Here is a 21,396-nt window from a genome sequence, read left to right as displayed (position 1 = left end):
GTTATTTTATTTTGTTAGCATTTTAGGAGGTTTAAAAATGTAGCAGCAATTTTTCATTTTTTCAAGGAAATTTACAAAATTTATTTTTTTTAGGGACTTATCCATGTTGGAAGTGACTTTAGGGGTCCTATATATTGGGAAACCCCCAAACGTGATACCATTTTAAAAACAGCACCCCCTGACATATTGAAAACTGCTGTCAGGTAGTTTATTAACCCTTCAGGTGCTTTACAGGAATTAATGCAAAGTGGTATGACAGAAATGAAAATGTGTATTTTTACCACCTAAATGCCTCTAGCTTCTGAACAGATTACTACAACCGCCACACTCTAAGGCCACTATTTGGTTGTGAAGTGCCATCGCAAACATCAGGACCAAAAAATCATGATCTGAGGGCACCAGTTTGGATAAAGAGGAAACCCCCACACTCTGTTAACCATTTATAATGATGTAGTCACTATTGACAGCAGCATCTAAAGGTACCGTCACATTAAGCGACGCTGCAGCGATAGCGACAGCGATGCCGATCGCTGCAGCGTCGCTGTTTGGTCGCTGGGGAGCTGTCACACAGACCGCTCTCCAGCAACCAACGATGCCGAGGTCCCCGGGTAACCAGGGTAAGCATCGGGTTGCTAAGCGCAGAGCCGCGCTTAGTAACCCGATGTTTACCCTGGTTACCAGCGTAAAAGTTAAAAAAACAAACAGCACATACTCACCAGCGCGTCCCCCAGCCTCTGCTTCCTGACACTGACTGAGCTCCGGCCCTAACAGCACAGCGGTGACGTCACCGCTGTGCTTTCACTTTCAGTTTAGGGCCGGCGCTCAGTCAGTGTCAGGAAGCAGAGGCTGGGGGACGCGCTGGTGAGTATGTGCTGTTTGTTTTTTTAACTTTTACGCTGGTAACCAGGGTAAACATCGGGTTACTAAGCGCGGCCCTGCGCTTAGTAACCCGATGTTTACCCTGGTTACCAGTGTAAAATATCGCTGGTATCCTTGCTTTTGCTGTCAAACACGGCGATACACGGCGACCTAGCGACCAAATAAAGTGCAGACCTTCTAGCAGCGACCAGCAATTTCGCTGCTGCGTGTCAAATACAGCGATATCGCTATCCAGGTCGCTGCAACGTCACGGATCGCTGGCGATATCGCCTAGTGTGACGGTACCTTAAGGGGTTAAACATATATGGATGGTTCCAACATTGATCGTGGCTGATGCAGCAAGTTGTCAGCTATAGTGTACAGTCAACAGCTGCTGGATTGTCACCTGTATGGGGATGCTATTCTCATATATCTCAGGTCAGTTAAAAGACGTATTGGCTGTCATTATTAAATGTCATTGTTTTCAGCAGCAGATCATCCTTTGTAAACAGCACACATGCTACTGAGAACAATGATATTTTACGTACACACAATGATACTGTAGTTACCGATCATTGAGTGCAGATGAAAGTGCAGACTGTCTGCCTAAACTATTGCTATTAAATGACTACTGATTACCAGTTGTTTAAAGGCCACTATTGGCCAGTGTAAATAGGGGTGGATTAAGGGTAGCCAGGGCCCCGGGCTGTTCAGACATTGTGGCCCCCCCCCGGTCATGTGACGGGGGTCATGTGACGGGGGTCATGTGACACCTGAAACAGATTATTCCACAAAAATGGCCGGGCCCTACTCTACTGTAACCTATTAAATATTTGTTAAAATATGCAATACAATTTAGGTATATTTTGACCAATATCACATGCAAGGAACAAATACCACCGCACCATGACCAGACCACAAATTGCAACCACAGTGATCGAATAATATCACATACAAGGAACAAATACCACTGCACCATGTCAAGACCACATATTACCACAACTTGGTGACCAAATAGCACATACAAGGGACAAATACCACAACACCATTTCCAGACCACATATTACCACCACATAGTGACTGAATACTACAATACTGATCAGTAATAAAAAAAACCAAAACACAATACTATCACCATAAGTGCCAGTATTCACAGGAGATCTGTACTTAGTATGCAGTGTCTGTGTAGAGGTAATACAGCGATCACTGGTGACATTGTACACAGGACCTCTGTATATAGTGTATAGGTAATACAGTGATCACTGGTGACATTATATACAGGAGCTCTGTATATAGTATACAGTGTATAGTGTCAGTGTATAGGTAACACTGACTCACCAGTGACGTCTCTAGGTGTAGTCCTTCATCTTTCATCCAGCACAGACCGCCATCACTTCTTCCAGCCAGGACTTGTCTCTGCAGGGAATAACACAGTTATCTCGAGCTCCGCTTGCAGAACACATTACTTAATTTTTCCCAACTTCTACATTACACCACATGAAGAAAAAGAGGCGACATAGTGTCACTCTACACAGTAACAGGACCGCCCCCATTTAAAACAATGTCCTCAAAAATAAAATAAATACATCACTGCAGTAATAATATCCCTTAATTAGCCCCTATGTCCAGCATTGCCCCCAGACAGTGTGTTCAACAATCTGCCCCAGTATGTCCAGCATTACCCCCAGACAGTGTGTCCAGCATATTACCCCCAGTGTGTCCAGCATATTACCCCCAGTGTGTCCAGCATATTACTCCCAGTGTGTCCAGCAATCTGCCCCAGTATGTCCAGCATTGCCCCAGTGTCTCCAGCAATCATCTGCCCCAGTGTGTCCTCCAGCATTGCCCCCAGTGTGTCCAGCAATCTGCCCCAGTGCCTCCAGCATTGCCCCCAGTGTCTCCAGCATTGCCCCAGTGTCTCCAGCAATCTGCCCCAGTGTCTCCAGCAATCTGCCCCAGTGTCTCCAGCATTGCCCCAGTGAGTCCAGCAATCTGCCCCAGTGTGTCCAGGAATCTGCCCCAGTGTGTCCAGCAATCAGCCCCAGTGTGTCCAGCAATCATCTGCCCCAGTGTGTCCAGCAATCATCTGCCCCAGTGTGTCCTCCAGCATTGCCCCAGTGTGTCCAGCAATCATCTGCCCCAGTGTGTCCTCCAGCATTGCCCCCAGTGTCTCCAGCAATCTGTCCCAGTGTCTCCAGCAATCTGCCCCAGTGTCTCCAGCAATCTGCCCCAGTGTCTCCGACTCCAGCAATCTGCCCCAGTGTGTCCAGCAATCATCTGCCCCAGTGTGTCCTCCAGCATTGCCCCCAGTGTCTCCAGCATTGCCCCCAGTGTCTCCAGCAATCATCTGCCCCAGTGTGTCCAGCATTGCCCCCAGTGTGTCCAGCATTGCCCCCAGTGTCTCCAGCATTGCCCCCAGTGTCTCCAGCATTGCCCCCAGTGTCTCCAGCAATCATCTGCACCAGTGTGTCCAACATTGCCCCCAGTGTCTCCAGCAATCATCTGCCCCAGTGTGTCCAGCATTGCCCCCAGTGTGTCAAGCATTGCACCCAGTGTCTCCAGCATTGCCCCCAGTGTCTCCAGCATTGCTCCCAGTGCCTCCAGCATTGCCCCCAGTGTCTCCAGCATTGCCCCCAGTGTCTCCAGCAATCTTCTGCCCCAGTGTGTCCTCCAGCATTGCCCCCAGTGTCTCCAGCATTGCCCCCAGTGTCTCCAGCAATCATCTGCCCCAGTGTGTCCAGCATTGCCCCCAGTGTGTCCAGCATTGCCCCCAGTGTCTCCAGCATTGCCCCCAGTGTCTCCAGCATTGCCCCCAGTGTCTCCAGCAATCATCTGCACCAGTGTGTCCAACATTGCCCCCAGTGTCTCCAGCAATCATCTGCCCCAGTGTGTCCAGCATTGCCCCCAGTGTGTCAAGCATTGCCCCCAGTGTGTCAAGCATTGCCCCCAGTGTCTCCAGCATTGCTCCCAGTGCCTCCAGCATTGCCCCCAGTGTCTCCAGCATTGCCCCCAGTGTCTCCAGCAATCTTCTGCCCCAGTGTGTCCTCCAGCATTGCCCCCAGTGTGTCCAGCAATCTGCCCCAGTGTCTCCAGTATTGCTCCAGTGTGTCCAGCAATCTGTCCAGCATATTGCCCCGGGCCCCCTGGATTGCCGTTCGCAAAAAAACCCCCCAAAAAACGAGTTCTCCTCACCTGACCTGTGCGCTCCAGCGGCGAGCTCCCTCCAGCAGCGCACACTCGCCGGCGACTGACAATGATGTCAGACGCCGGCGACGTGTAAGCTGCGCCTGTGGCCGACTTCAGCTGCCAGCCTCCAATTGGCTGGCGGCTGTTGTTAACTATTGACATGCAGGCGCGCGCCCGCACGTCAATAGGAAACCGCCGCAGCGCCGGTATGGGCCCGGTGAACAGATGAGATGGGGCCCGATGCGGGCCCCCTCTCTCTGCCCACCGGGCCCATAAATGATATGCCAGTCAGGGCACAGGCAGTAATGCCCTGATGGCAGTGGGCAATCTGTGCGGTAGCCCAGGGCCCCCCCACACCACTGGGCCCTGGGCTACCGCCCAGATTGACCCTCTTATAATCCGCCCCTGAGTGTAACTGCACTCTTGGATCTCAGTACCTTATAGATGACGTATTCTTTAATTGGAGTTGTCCTCATGTCTTTCTTCTTCATCTTTTGCCCCAGATGGCAGAGTGACTAATCATAACCACCACAGCTGGTCTCTGCAGACGTACCTCTTTTCTGGTCTTTTTCTCCATCTATTTAGTCTCAAAGCACTTTGGTGCTTAAGGCCAATACACACATTATACAAAAATTGTGACCGATTTTGACAAAATTGATCGTTCATCTCTGGGCTTCTTCATGACAAACTGTTCACAACTGGTTGATGGCTGAACGACAAACATTTGTAATTGTCCAAGAGAATTAATCGGACATGTTTGATATTTTTTTGGCTTCATCTCAAAGGTGCATTGTACAATTTCATATGAAATGTGTATGGTGAGGTCGTGCCAACGAAATATTGTACAAACAACTAATGATCATGTATCTTTCCAATTTCATGTCATGTGCATGGTGGCCTTTAGTTTCTAAGTATTCAAGTTGCCATGTCCCTAGATATTATGTATTTTATGTAGGTATATTTATTTGCTATGGTAAGGTTAGTGTACACATTCACACAATTGCAAATATGTCCATAGTTTTCTGCTAGATTATTTTGCATGTAAGTAGTAAGAATATTGTGATGGACTAGCAATTTAATCTTTAAATTCTATATTTATGTTATATTCACATTGCATTTCATGAATCTGTTTGGTGTATGCACCCAGATTCTAGTGAATATATTGAATGTACCTCCGATCCTCACAAGATCTTTTTCTCTACTCCCCTCTTATCTCCCCTTCCCACAATGGTATACAAGATTTCTCCTGCGCATCCCTCATACTCTGGAAATCTCTACCGCAACTAGTGTTGAGCATTCCGATACCGCAAGTATCGGGTATCGGCCGATATTTGCGGTATCGGAATTCCGATACCGAGTTCCGATATTTTTGCGATATCGGGAATCCGGATCGGAATGCATATTCATGTGTAAAATAAAGAATAAAAATAAAAAATAGGGATATACTCACCCTCCGACGCGCCCTGGTAGTAACCGCTGCAACCGGCAGCCTCCGTTCCTAAGAATGAGCGAGTGAAGGACCTGCGATGACGTCGTGGTCTTGTGATTGGTCGCGTGAGCGGTCACATGAGCGGTCATGCGACCAATCACAAGCCGCCACGTCATCGAAGGTCCTTCACTCGCTCATTCTTAGGAACGGAGGCTGCTGGTTGCAGCGGTTACTACCAGGGCGCGTCAGAGGGTGAGTATATCCCTATTTTTTTTTTTTATTCTTTATTTTACACATGAATATGGATCCCAGGGCCTGAAGGAGAGTTTCCTCTCCTTCAGACCCTGGGAACCATCCAGGATCACTTCCGATATTTGTGTCCCATTGACTTGTATTGGTATCGGGTATCGGTATCGGCGATATCTGATATTTTTCGGATATCAGCCGATACAATCCGATACCGATACATTCAAATATCGGAAGGTATCGCTCAACACTAACCGCAACACATCAGACTCTTGCCTATGGTGGAAACCTTCAAAAAGAACCTGAAGACCTACCTCTTCTGACAAGCCTGCAACCTGCAGTAACTACTGATAGACCAAAAGGCTGCACGACCAGCTCTACCCTCACTTACTGTATCCTCACCCATCCCTTGTAGATTGTGAGCCCTCGCGGGCAGGGTCCTCTCTCCTCCTGTACCAGTCGTGACTTGTATTGATTAAGATTATTGTACTTGTTTTTTTACTATGTATACCCCTCCTCACATGTAAAGCACTATGGAATAAATAGCGGTATAATAATAAATAATAATAATAATGTATCCATATTCCTCCATTGGGGTAAACCATGTTCTTTGGACTCTATCACGGTGGAATGCATCAGCATAACTGTTTTTTACTATATTGAAAGTGGAGCAGACAGCATTTTCATATACAATGGCCACCAGAAAAAACCCATAACCCATGTGGTATGCTTTTTTTGGCATAATGGGCAATTCGTGGCATTGCATAGCTGTATAGTTTTGTTAATTGGAGGTATATGTCAATGGTAGAGATAAGCATATTTACCAAAATCTGAATTTGCCCTATCCCACGGATTTTCCAGAGAACTGCTATTCTCAGCAAAATGTTTCTCCATGAATTGAATGTCCCTTATTATGCTCTGGAGTCTTTGTAGACACCAGAGCATAATAATAAACATAACACGCAACAACAAAAAACGTGTACTCACCTCACTGCTCTCCTGTCCCTCTGCTGCTCTTTGCCTGCTATCAGGTCTGCAGAGTGAATAATCTGGAGAAGCTACTACAGCTGAAAGAAGAGGCCCTGAGGAATAGTTGGAGGGAAACTGCTCACCATCTGGTCCTTTCCTTTTGCTGTTGCATCTTCCACCTGTTCATTCTAGGCTGGAACTTCCTACTGAGTCCAGGCCTCAGAGGTCTGGTCATGGCAGGAGAGAACAGGCCTTTTGTACATTTTACAATGTGGGAAAGAAGAGGAGGCTTTGAGAGTCTGACAGTGGCCAGTGAGAAGCAGAAGGGCCAGACAGGTGAGCAGTGAAGTGAATATGTTTTTTTTTTTTTTTTTTACTTTTGCCAGTTGCAATTTTGCTAAATTCACATGAAGCAAATTTCCCAAAAAATCTGCATTCTCAAAAAGCAGTGTTTTATATATTCAAGTAGAATTGAATTCCACTTGAATAAATTTGCTCTTCTCTAGTCGGAGTTGTACATCAGGGAAAAATTTATATGTATACCTTTGAACTTAATTGTGCTATGTAAAGGGAACTTTTTACACTTTGCCAAAGTTATTGTATAAAACTATACTAGAGTAATTAAATGCATGAGCAGACTGTGTCATTCACACACAACAGTTCTGTATGGCAGCAGCAGGGTTCCCCAGCGTTCTTCCTACTTTGTTCCTGTCTGTGTAAGATAAAGGAACTTCAGGGAATCTCTTTGCCGGAACCTGCTAAGTCAGGAGCTACCAACAAGGACAAGTGGTGAACCCAGATGGGCACAGAAAAGAGGACCCAAAAAGACACACCAGGACTGGGGGCAATACAGGATTTTCGAGTAAGCGATAGGAGGTCACCCTTCCCGAATACCTTTTCAGTTGAAGAATCTAGCTGCAAGATGGGAACATTTAAAAATCTGCTGCAACTGATTTTTTCAACTGATGGAGTCCTCTGTGTGCTGAGAAACTCAATGACTGAGGAGCACTGTCCACCTTGGCCCAGTGACCCTCTTCTACCTTTAAAACTCCCTGTCTCAGGGCAACTTGCCAGACCTGCCCTTTGACATATACTTTGCTGCCTCTGCTAGACAGCACAATGCCGAACAAATATGTAAATTTAAGGTTCATAAATGAGTAAATTATACTAAATCAGATCATTAGATAACATTTGCTCACCGTTCCAGGCACAAAGTTGAAGCTGATAAGGAGCAGGATCTGAGCAACCAATATTGCGAAAGACAGGTTAGCATGGATATGATATCGCTGATTTCGGATTGTGCTCACTGACCTATAAAGCAAAACATGAACAAGGAAAGTCTGAGTCATACCAAAAACGCACCACAAGATAAATCCTAGAAAGCTTCTGGCCTCTAAAGATATGATCTGAATACGTGACTTAAGATAAGGTTGTGATTACACTTCCATTCTCCTCAACTTTGGAGACAGCCAAGGATATGACTGCAAGAAAAACATTACATATCTAGATGAAAAGTGCTTTGAGATAAAATCTTTCTCTATTATCTTAATTGTGCATTATTGTTTTCCTTTATATGTTAACAGCCTTGACCGAAAACTTCATAGGCGCTCACTGTCTCTTCTTATTATGCCTTTTCATTGTAATTTCTTCAGTACTTATCACTTTCCAAGAAGAAATGATGAGTGCTACTAAAGTTGGTTTTCTACAGGTTGGGTTTATGTTATTACTAATGTGTTGGGTGAGCTCCATCTTTGCCTTGTCCACATGACCTTTGTTGACTCAGATTAATAAGAATTTTGTTTGGATTGTAGGCTATATATACTGATTGGCCACCCTGGAGTTCATCAATTAATCAAGTAAGTTTTCCGTGGATCACTATAAATTAACTAGTTGAACAAAGGGGTCAGGAGAATTTGAAATGCAGATAAATACAAGACTGGTACTTCAATTAACATGTTAGAATACATAACTCATTGTTCCTTACAGAAGACGGGCCATAACAGCAAATGACCTGTTTGGGTGATATTGCTGTCAAAGAGAAACAAAAGCGATGACTCCAATGGACAAAAGAATGTAAAAGTTAGATCACTGGAGGAAAAACATTGCTTGATCAGATGAATGAAGATTTCTTTTTCATTTTGCTGATCAGCTTGTATCAATTAACTTTTCAATCAGGTATCAACAGTTCAGGCAGGTGGAGGTGGAGTAATGGTGGAGGAAATTATTTTGCTGGCACACTCTGGGCAAAAGGAGAAAGGTATCATTATAGCATTGCAAATTTCTTCTGCAGAAGAGATATTTTACACTTTGCCATTGATGAAATGCAAAGATAACTACATAAACAATGCTGTATTTATACAAACTAACAAATATATGGACTGGTTCTACATTAATTAAATATCACCGTATGGAACTTCAAAGCTTAGATGAAGCAATTGGCTCTCCTGGCATGCCTTGTTTTAGTAAACACTCTCTCCATAAATTATCAGCTCTGGAGCATTATTTGTTAGAACTAAGTAAAAAAAACTCTAGTAATTTCTCTTTCTCCTTGGTAATATCTCCTGGAAATGTATGAATAAATTAATGGGAAACTGCATTGCAATCTGACACTGTGTATTCAGTGCTAACAGCGTAACCCTATTAATTAGAGATGAGAGGGTTAATCATGGAGCATCAACTTTGAGTTGAATTTCCTGATATCTCAGTTCTGTGTGAATTTGAACTTCGATCCGCAGGGATTGCAAAAAAAAATTACCCACAACCACAACATTTCTTACACTGCTAAAGCATTACCGAGCGGGCAAATTACTTTTTCTCACAGCCTCTGCATCTATGACATCATATGGTCTAAATCAGAAGTCTCAAACACCTGGCCTGTGAGCCGCATGCGGCCCCTGAGGTTGCTTCATGTGGCCCAAAGTTAAGCACGCTGCCCCCTCACCCCCCTACATTCAACTTATCGACATCATAGACATCAATACAGTTGAAAGAAGTGATGGAGGACGCTCCCTCTCCATCACTCCTCCTCTTCTTCTAACTCAGCGGGCGCACAATGATCTCGCTTCATCATGCACCACACTGTGCCAGCAGTGGAGCCAATGATATGCACTGCAGAAGCCAGAGAATTGGGAGAATGGGGAGAGGTAAGTATTGTGTGTGTTTGCATTATAGCGTGTATAATACTGCTAGAGTGTGGGGCTGCATTAGTGTGTGTGTAGGGGGCTGCAATATTCTGTGTGGGGGCTGCATTATACTGTGTATATGTGGGGGGGACTGCATTATAGTGTGTGTGAGGGGTTATATTATAATCTATGAGGGGCTGTATTATATTCTATGAGGGGGTGCTGCATTATACTCTATGAGGGGGCTGCATTATACTCTATGAGAGGGTGCTGCATTATACTCTATGAAGGGGTGTTGCATTACACTCTATGAGGGGGTGCTGCATTATACTCTGTGAGGGGGGCTGCATTGTACTCTATGAGTGGGAGTTGCATTGTCCTCTGATTGGGCCATGCATACCAGGATAGGGATGAGGGGGCCATGCATACCAGGATAGAGATGAGGGGGCCATGCATACCAGGATAGGGATGAGGGGGACATGCATACCAGGATGGGGATGAGGGGTCCATGCATACCAGGATGGGGATGAGGGGGCCATGTATACCAGGATAGGGATGAGGGGGACATGCATACCAGGATGGGGATGAGGGGGACATGCATACCAGGATGGGGATGATGGGGCCATGAATACCTGGATTGGGGACATACTGTATATATGCCAGAATGGGAGATATTAGTACAGAATTGACGGCATTTTTTGCTTCACTGTTTTCTATTTTCCTCCTCTCAAACCTAGGGACATAACTACAATATGAGGATCTGAATGAGGACAAGATTACAATATAGGGACCTGGATATGGGGAAATGACTACAACATGGGGACCTGGATGGGGACATAACTACAATATGGGGACCTGGATATGGGGAAATGACTACAACATGGGGACCTGGATGGGGACATAACTACAATATGAGAACCTGGATGGGGACATAACTACAATATGGGGACCTAGGTGGGGACAAAACTGCAATATGGGAACAGGACTACAATATGAGGACCTGGATGGGGACATATCTACAATATGGGGACCTGGATATGGGGACATAACTACAATATGGGGACATAACTACAATATTAAGGCCTGGATATTGGGACATAACTACAATATGAGGACATAACTACAATATGAGGACATAACTACAATATGAGTGCACATTTGTTTTCAACACATCCATAACGACCCAAGCTCTAAAAAAGTTTCTTAAAAAAATACGGCAAAAATGTTCACAAGGATTATAGAAAAAAAATAGTGTCACTAAAAATGTCACTTTGGCCCCCCAATTTCACATTTTTTCTATATGCGGCCCATATATCCAACCAAGTTTGAGACCCCGGGTCTAAACCCAGCGTATTGAGTTGATTACAATACTTTATACCGTGGAGAACAGTACCTAGGCTATCAGCAATCAGCGGGTCCCAGTGGAGCACAGCCGGGTGCAGTTGGTACAGCAGAGTTGGATCTCATCTCCAAAGTCACTGGGTAAGAGTATTATACAGATCATATTGAAAAAAATGAATGTCTCACTCTTTTTTTTTTTTCTTTCTCTCTCTTTCTATTTCCAACCTCTCTCTCACCCATTTTCTATCTCCAATTCTCCCCCTCTCTCTCTCTCTTCCACCTCTTTTTTTCTCTCGCCCACCTTACTCTCCATCTCTCTCCCCTCTCTTTCACTTTTTCTCTCTCTCTTCCCCCTCTCTCTTTCTCCCTATCTGGCCTTACAAAGCCTTAGTGTTATAAATGTATTAGAATCTTTTCTGTATTACTATTAGCAGCAATTATACTCAACGCAAATCAAACTTCCAAGTAAAATTTGTCAAAGTCAAAATTTAGAATGATTCACTCATCTCTTCTATTAATATTTTAATTTACAAATTTTCACGTGAAGTTTACATGTAAGTTAGCCTTAAATTATCTTTTCCAAAATTAGTTTATAATAAAAACTTAACACTAGGACAGATATACAGCAGTCCATTAATGTCACCAGGGCAGAGAGAAGGAAAACATCAATTGTTTGCACTTCCGGCTGCAGTCTCCTTACTGGCAAACAATGTCAACAGAAATATGATTTCTATTAGAAAGCGCATTTTATTTATATAGTTATCTATTTATCTATTTCTTTATTGTCATGATAAAGCGACCTATTTATGAGGACTTGGATTTGATGATTAAAGTTTACAGAAGTGATTGAAAATTTAACTTGAATAGAAAAGGCTAAATTGCATGACAACTCTGTAATCAGGCCACAAACTGTCAAATATCCTTCGTAAAAGCAGATGGATTATGTGCAGTAATCAATTCACACGCTGCTTATTTATGACAACGCCAAAGTAAAACGTATACAGTTCCACGCTCCATAGGAGTGCCAACATTACAATGCCTAGTCCATAAATGTATCACTATCCATATGGAATCACTTAAAATATACAGTATTAAGTGGAATCTGCAGTGCCATTCCGCCAAGGCTATTAACTAACCACAGAAACATTCTGTCCCTTGTCCATAAGGCAACAAATACTCCTGCCAATTGTGTCAGGCCTCGGGAAACCATTTCAATGTCATTTATGGGCAAGTTACCTTTCAAATCAATGCAGATTTGCAAGCATTTACATTCAAGGAAAGTGCCTTCTCTTGAATGTTAACATTTCCACAGCCTCCAGTGACAATCTAATATAAGTATTCTACCCTGCCAAAGCATTGCGATGGTGCAGATGGCAATCATAAACAATTCATCTACACTTCCAAAAGTCCGGTGGGTCAAAACCTTCTGCTAAATGTGTTAAATGGCCATGGATTAATCTAAAATGCTGCTTTACTTACCTGAACCGCTTCCATTTTTTTACTTTGCCTAATGTACTGATTCACTGAAGTCTGTCTGCATGGGGAATACTAAATCTGAGATCTTCCTTCAGTTGTCTCCAAAGAACAATTCTCCTTCTGTCTCATTCTATCAAGTTAAAATCGCTGTATATAAATTGTAGCTGTAATGGTGTTAGGTGGATGGTCATAAACACATTGTCTATCTTCTTCAATGATATCCAAAATATCATGAGGATGTAATGGTCGTTTAGAGACATGTATGTTCTTTTGATGTTAGTAGGCATTTCCCATAGGTGGCAGGCAGTTTTAACTAAAAAAAGTTCATGTTCACTTTTAAAAAAGGGTTTTAAAATCTGTTAAATCTAAAGGGGAATGCGTCTGTCATAAACATTCATTTTCATCTAAGCTTCATCCAGTGGAGTGTGTTCCTGGTCAGGCCTGATATCATTTGGTTGCTGTATAGCACGCTATATGGTCAGGACCTTACCCTATAATAGCATTACAATATTGATTTGAACGGCCCATATTTATTTATTTATTATGCTTTGCTAATATAACACCATTGATACAACACTACTTTACATTAATCTTCATCACTGTCCTCATTGGGGCTCAGAATCTAAATTCCTTATCATTCATAGATTGTAAGCTTGCGAGCAGGGCCCTCATTCCTCTTGGTATCTGTTTTGATCTGTTTTATTGTTATGCTGTAATGTCTATTGTCTGTACAAATCCCCTCTATAATGTAATGTGCTGCGGAATATGTTGGCGCTATATAAATAAAAATGTATTGTTATTATTATATTATGTCTTTGAAGTGTTGGAAGAAATGAGAGTATCCGAAGTAAACCCACGCAAATAAGGGGAAAACATACAAACTCCTTGCATATGTTGTCCTTGGTGGGATTTGAACCCAGCCCAGCAATGTATTCTGGACCCATAAATCCAATAGTTTAAGTTATAGTCTGGACTATCACACATAACAGCAGTCTGACTGTGCAGTCTGGCCCTCTTCCTACAAGAACAGTCTAGCTGCGTAGTCAATATATTCAGGCAGTCCAAATCTGCTAGTACAACCCAAACCACAAAAAGAGAAAGGCTTAGCAAAACACCCAAAATTGGAGAATTTGGAGATGTCTCTGTGCATTCCTATGGGCGGGGATAAATGTCCAGATTTGGCAATCTAAATGTTGGTATGGTGAACTGTTCTACATGCTATAACATGGTTGTATAGTCTGAACTTACATAAATAACGTAAATCTGGCAAAAGACCAGTCTAGTTTATTGATCTGGCACTGTATATTGGGGAGGCCTCATGTTGAATGTGGTCTTGTCGTCTTGACCATCCCTTATAACATCATCCCAAAGATTCTCCGTTTGGCTTCGGGTTACAATATTTCCAATTAACATTGATCTTCTTGGGCCACGTCACGTTTTATGGAATTTGTGGCATGTGACCGGCTGTAAGGTCTGGTCAATTAATGCTTACACTTTTCTGTTAAACCATTTATGATTATCAATATGTGTTTTTATGGCAACCGGTAATGGGCTTTCTTCCATATGACTGCATTTTTACAATGCTGAGGAATAGATCCAGCACAAGTACAAAGCTATCTTATGATAGTCAGGTGTCAGGCAGCTGCTGAACCTCTTAGGTGCTGTGATTTTCATTGAACATAACATGTGGTTTAAGATATTGGGGCTCCAAATACTAAACGCATTGAATCACTGTGATTGGGATCTGCCTAATATACCTAATATAGATCACGACTTAAAATAGTTCAATAATTTGTTCTTATAAAAAAGACAAAGGAAAAAAACATTTTCCCTTATAAATGTTAGAAATTGTAGTTCTGTGCTTCTCCTTGGGAATGGATCGGGTCCAGTGCTACCCTAATCTAGTTACAAGCACTGCCATTGTCCTGACCTTAGAGGCGGACGTGCGCTGGGAAACTGTCCCAATCTTATGGAGTATTGTGTTCTGGACTAGTAAGACGTTTGGGGATGCGGGACACCGTATCTCCCACGGATTTCACTGCCCAAGGCCAGGCAATGCAGGACACTGCTGTATCTGGTACTATGCAGTGGTGGGAGTGTGACCATTCTGCTGTGCAGGTTAACAGGGAGTGGTTGCTTGGGGGTGATTAGGAGATGTTCAATACCTGATCATTTCCTTCAGCTATTTAACCCTGTTCCCAGCTCAGGTCTTTGCTGTTTTTACAGTTCCTATGTGTTGTGATTGGTGCATGCAGTGTTGGTTGCTTTCTTTCAGGGTTGGTATTAGGATTTGTTTCCGTTTCTCTTTGTGTTATACTCCCTGGGTTTCTCGAAGAGGTATCTACCTCATCTCCACTATGCTCCAGCTGAGCTTGGAGACAGCGGGCCTAGGAAGGGCTATGACAAAGTCCTCCTCCCTTATTCTGGGAGCTGGGGGTAGAGTATCCCAGCCCTTTATGGATCGCTTAGGTAATAAACTAATAAAAACATGCCAGAATTCTTGTTTTCTGCTATTACTACCATTACCCTCCTCTCTCCTCCTATAAAAAACAAAATATATAAACTATGATTAAAGATTTGTATAAACCTCAAAATAGCAGCAATGGAAGCTATTATTTCTGTTTTTCATCTTAATGTATAACATTAACATCCCTTTGCAGACATTGCAGTGAGGTGCAGGTTGCATTGCAGCTATGGGAAAAGGTAACTGTCTTAAATCATATGTTCTAGCAAGTGTGATCTGTTTTTAAGTGATTTGGCTTCAGCTTGTGACTTGTGATTCAGTGACTTTAGATTAAGGGAATTTCGAAGCGAGTAACTTGTAGTAATTCACTGTACTGTATGTACTTGCCTATTTACTTTTGTCTTATGAAATCCCCATTAGTAGTATGTGCTCCATGATTCCATGATTAACAATGTCATCCATGGCATACATCCCTGAGTACTGCAAGAATTAAGTACAGCATTAGATAGACCATTATTTTTAATATTTACAGATTCTATAATAACAGTGTCTGTACCACTGGTGCATAGCAAATGTGTCGCTAAGATTCAAAAAAGGGACAAAATCTGAGCCTGGAAATAATAGGCCGCTAAGTTCCTTGAGGGTTTCCTAACAGATGCTGTACTGGAGTATCTCAATAAAAATAACCTCGTGACCCACGGCTTCATGAGGAATCGTTGCTGTCAAACTAATCTGATAATCTTCTATGTGGAGGTAAGTTCAAGTCAAGACCAGGGAAAGCAGTGGATGTTGTCTATATAGATTTTTCAAAGGTGTTTGATACGGTGCCATTCAAAAGGTTGGTATATAAAATGAGAAAAATGGGACTAGGGGAAAATTGTGTAATTGGGGTAATAACTGGCTCAGTGATAGGAAAAAACAAATGGTAGTTATTAAAGGAACACACTCAAGCTGGGCAAGAAGGGCCTAAGCACCGCTATTTCTAACGCGCATGCACTGATTGACTGTCTACTGGCTCCTCTCTAGAGGACAGTGTAGTACATATAGTATATATTCCGATCTGTATCTGTGCCATGATAAGCTGTATATTTAGACAGTAGGTAGAAATCACTACATTTTATTTTTCCGATATACCGCAAGTACTGCACAGAACAATGAAACAGCTCCTGTTTGCTGTACAGAAAGTAATTTACAGCAGCCTCTCTGGCTTATTTATGTGACAAGTAGCATTATCTGTATTAGATTCTTTTCTTTATCTTCAGTTTCTCTTATTTTGTGAAGACATTTCAGGGCCTTGAAACTAATTACGAGTTTTCCATAAAGTTAGTGTCTCGTCTCAAGTTATATACTAATGGCCGTCCCAGAGCTGATTAATATTGTACCTTCAGAGAACACTGCCAATTTGTTCATTTTTAGCTTTGAGATGTAATAATGTGATAAAAGTTGTTGCTAAAGTAAAACAGACTACAAATAATTAGAGCTAGCAAGAGTCAAAACAGTAAAAATATAGATTTAGAATCAAATTCTGTAAAAGATAATTACTTATGGACACATTCTCCACGAATCTTAATAAAATACAATTTCATGTGTAGAGATCTGAAAACTAGTTGGGTATTTCCTGTTGTGCCTGATGATCCAGGTAGTAAGGTTATTTGTAAAGAATATCAGGATTTTCCCCACAATTCTGGCCATTAGCGGCTTTGCTAATATGTAATGTGATAATTACGGCGCTGCACAGCAGGTGCTCTCAGTACTACTATGGCATGAACGGTAATTACAGCTTTGCTAAAGCTAAGGAAGCTCATACATCTTCCATAATTCTCATGTGCAATGCTTAGATATAAAACATACAATAATTCTCTGGGTAGCATAATAATTAAAGAGAACGTGTCAGCATGATTTAGGAATGTAAAGTAACGACATGGCCATGATGGTACTGCTATACAGATTCCATTTATACTTTTAGTGATTAAATCCACTTTGTGATTGTTCTTTAGAGTTTTCGGGTAATTAGCTTTATGTGCATAGAGGTGGGCCTGTGGGTAGGGTATTCGGCTGCTGCTCCAGCCCATCTCCTGTTCCAGCCACGCCCCTTCTTCTGATAAGCAGCTCACTGTTAATAGACATTGTACATAGAGAGTGCTTGTGTGGGCGGGATTTGCTTTCTGAGCTCTGCAACATGCCACATCTAAAAACTCTGATTGTGTCACAACTGCTGCACCGCAGGGATGCCGGCATAGTCACTATTCCAGCCATGTGGTCATGTGCATGCTACCTGCTTCCTATGTCTGCATTTGCCGCAGGGTGAATAGTGTGTGCTCTTCTCTGCTCATAAAGGGGCAGCATATGCACATGGTAAAATGCTCTAATCCAGTAGCTGGAAAGCATCTGAGGCATCTGAGTGTAAAAGGCACCCTCACCATTAGGGGCTTAAGCAACAATGAATCAGTAGTGAGTGAAGTCTGCTACTAGTGAGATGTTAGGTCACCTGGTCCTTGTGTGGCTAGGTCCTCAGTGCCTGAATCCACTCTCCTGGTCCATGTGTGGCCAGTTCCTGAACCTCATCTCATGGTCCTTGTGTGGACAGTGCCTGAACCTGTTGCCCTGGCCTATGTGTAGCCAGTGCCTGAATCCGCTCCCCTTGTTCGTGCATGGCCAGTGCCTGAACCTCGTCCCATGGTCTGTGTGTGGCCAGTTCCAGATCCTGCTTCTTTGGACCATGTGTGGCCAGTGGCTAAACCTCATCCCCTGGTCCATACGTGCCTGAATGTGCACTCCGTATGTCCAAATTGCTAAAACAAGTCATCGAATCCAGTCCTGTCTGTTACTTCGTGTCAGCCTGAGAATCCAGAACCAGCATAGTCTGAACAGAGCCCGAGTCCGTGTCTGCATGCGTGACCCTTAGGGAAGCAGCTATAGTACCAGGGACTGCTTAGGAGTGGTACCTGGTGGCTACCTGCAGCTCAAGTCTACCTCCACCATCAGGAGTTCTAGAAAACATCAGGTAGCCACTTAGTTACACCCCTCCTAGGTAATCCTGGCCCAGTGGCACAGTGAGTCCACGAACCACGTGCACCACCTGCATGTGAGACACCCAGTACTGAGGTTTCTAACAATCAAGACATTTATCACCTATTTTTCGGATAGATGATCAATGTCTAACGTGAGAAAAACTCCTTTAAGCCTACAAATGAAACATCAGGCAAAAGCTGAAAGTCTTTTTCCAGGAGGAGTTAGCCAACTCACTTACTAATCTTCCCATGTGTTGTACCCACCAGTAGGATGTCTGCTTGTAGCTTGCTCTCGCAGCCTTCCTGTATATTGGCAGCCATAAAGCACAGGTGATTATCTCTGCACATGGAGAGCGAGTCATGTCCTAACCTGCTCCATTGATGGCCGCTGCTCTGGTATGGCACATCTATCTAATGTCAGGTCGCAGTGATCCACATAGGATTCATAAAGTTCTTCAGAACATATTATCCCACACTTTGCAAGTACAGTAAATGACTCGATTTTACTCTTTTGACCTACAGTGATTTAAAGGCCTTTTGCCTGCTAGAATTGTTTTAAAATGTCCTCTTCACAGCAAATGTTCTATCTCACTAACGCAGCTGAGCAGAGATAACGGCAGCTCTAGAACATGTCATGAAAGCAAATGGAAAACTCCTCTGATCAGGAAATTAAAGCAATTTGAGCAAAATCACCCAGCTGTTACAAATATATAGGCAAAATCCAATTAAAGGGTTGGTGAGAATTAATGGAATTCATGATTGAGAGAATGCTAAAGTTATTTTGCGTCGCTATTCTGATGTGTGAACATGCATAAATATCAGTTGGTCTTTAAACAGCAATAATTGCCCAGTAAGGAACAAAGAAAAAGGTAAAATAATAAAAATTACTCACGAAAGTATAGCAAATGTGACCAATGTAATCGCCAGGCAGAAAATGGACAGAGAACAGCCAATATAACTGATGGAGGACAGCGCCACCTTGTGGGAATGGGAGAGCTGTGTAACAGAAAAAGAAGAGAAAATACTCATTCATTTTAGTTTCATTTAATTTGGATTTCTGACAAGTTTATCAATTTAACCTTAACACTCCAATCAGCACTAATTGTCTTCCTATGCATACATTATCACAGATATGCCTTGAAACAAAATCTTTCTCGGCACAACCCTTCCAGTCTTTTTCATGTACATGACTACACATAGAACATCGTACAGAGCAGCCATGCAGTATTTTTCTTTTCTTATTCCAAATGTATATTGAACATTTTTCAAATTGATTTATTGAAAATCAAAAGATTCACAAAAAAATCATTAAGTTTGGTTTTCCAAAAAACGCATTTTTTTCTGGATATTTTGTGATGTTTTTAATAATTGTAATTTTGTTTATTATTTTGTGCAGTGAAAGGTTACATTAAAAAGGTTTTCCACTACTGTGATATTGATGACCTTATTCCTGGGATAGATCATCAATATCAGATCAGTGGAGCTCTGAAACCCGCCACTCTCGCGGCCAGCTGACACCAGGTTTAACAGCCGTCAGATGTATACATCCTCCTATGTATCTGAAACACTGCCACACTGTTTAATGGCTGCTGCTGGGTACTGCACATCAGTATGGGTCATAAATATCAAAGCGGTACAAAAACCTCTTTAAAGGGAATCCGTCACCAGGTTTTGTCACCTAACCTGACAACAGGATAATGTATTCCAGCGATGTATCCCTTACAAGGCTGATTTCTATAGTTTTGATAAAATCATTTTGACAGAAGGAGATTATTGCTAGAGGACTATTAAACCTGCTGCCATATTGTCTTCTACGTTTATAGGCTCTGTATAACCCCGCCCCCACCACTGATTGGCAGCTTTATGCCTATGAACAGTGTAGCTGCCAATCAGTGGTGTGGGCGGGGTTATACAGAGCTCAGCATTCAGAAAACAGGAAGATGTGCAACAGATAAACAGTGATTTTATCAAAACTACAGCAAGCAGCCCAGAAAGTGATACATCACTGGAATCAGGATCTCTGCCACGACATCATGCTGATCTTGGATGAGGTAGAAGATTTTCTTTTAAATTATAGTAAAATGTGTTTTGAGGCATTTTTTAGGTTTTTTTTTTACATGTACTATCCGTTTTTCAAATGCAGTATTCTGTAGGCATAGCTTTTTTTCTGGTGTCTTCTATATATACCAGGAAAAACACTGGCCTTTAAGAGAATGTGCACACGTTGCAGATTTCCTGCGGATCCGCAGCGTTTTTTCTGTGCAGAAACGCTGCAGATCCACAAGTGATTTACAGTACAATGTAAATCAATTGCAAAAAAAATGCTGTGCTAATGGTGCGGAAAGTTCCACACGGAAAACGCAGCGGATTAAAAAAAGGAGCATGTCACTTCTTTGTGCAGATCTGCAGTGTTTCTGCACCCATTCCATAATAGAAATCCGCAGGGGTAAAAAAACGCATGAAATCCACACAGAATCCCCAGTAAATCCTCAACAAAAACGCACAAACTTCGCATAAAAAACATGCAGATTTTGACCTGCGTTTTCTGCCAAGAGGTGCAGAATCCGCACAGAAAATTCTAGAGGCAAATCCGCAACCAACGTGTGCACATAGCCTAAAAGCTTACAGGCATTAAAATTACTGGTAAAAGCAAAGGTGGAGCTGGTCTGTCCTTCACAAAGGTTAAGGCCATGTGCACACGTAGGTCGGGTCCTCTGCGGGTTCTCTCGCAGCGGATTTGATAAATCTGCAGGGCAAAACCGCTGCGGTTATCCCTGCAGATTTATCGCGGTTTGTTTTGCGGTTTCCACTGCGGGTTTACTCCTATACTATTGATGCTGCATATGCAGCAATATGCAGCATCAATAGTAATGGTAAAAATAATTTAAAAATTGGTTATACTCACCCTCTGATGTCCCGATCTCCTCGGCGCTGCACGCGGCGGTCCGGTTCCAAAGATGCTGTGCGAGAAGGACCTTCGTGACGTCACGGTCATGTGACCGCGATGTCACAGTCATGTAACCGCGACGTCACCGCAGGCCCTGCTCGCACAGAAACCCTGAGACCGGACGGCCGCGTGCAGCGCTGAGAGGTGAGTATATCATTATTTTTTTATTTTAATTCTTTTTTTTTACACAAATATGGTTCCCAGGGCCTGGAGGAGAGTCTCCTCTCCTCCACCCCGGGTACCATCTGCACATGATCCGCTTCCCGCATCGTGGGCACAGCCCCATGCGGGAAGTTAGCGGATCAATGCATTCCTATGGGTGCAGAATCGCAGCGATTCTGCACAAA

General features: G+C 43.0%; 1 protein-coding gene across 2 annotated transcripts in view; it reads right to left on the bottom strand.

Moving 5' to 3' along the window:
* The window catches only part of ADGRD1 (adhesion G protein-coupled receptor D1), a 1,174,499-nt gene that overhangs the window by 434,766 nt on the left and 718,337 nt on the right, over window positions 1-21,396 (bottom strand). For both annotated transcript variants that reach the window (XM_077293307.1, XM_077293306.1), the window contains 2 exons: window positions 18,995-19,098; window positions 7,888-7,999 (listed from right to left, as the gene is read on the bottom strand). In XM_077293307.1, coding sequence (XP_077149422.1) covers window positions 7,888-7,999; window positions 18,995-19,098 — 216 coding nt within the window. The remainder of the gene's footprint in view (window positions 1-7,887; window positions 8,000-18,994; window positions 19,099-21,396) is intronic.

Source organism: Ranitomeya variabilis, chromosome 1 (genome assembly GCF_051348905.1).
Source record: "Ranitomeya variabilis isolate aRanVar5 chromosome 1, aRanVar5.hap1, whole genome shotgun sequence".
Classification (NCBI taxonomy): Eukaryota; Metazoa; Chordata; class Amphibia; order Anura; family Dendrobatidae; genus Ranitomeya; species Ranitomeya variabilis.
Note: the sequence above shows the minus strand (reverse complement) of the source record. Positions and strands in the feature narration are given on the sequence as shown.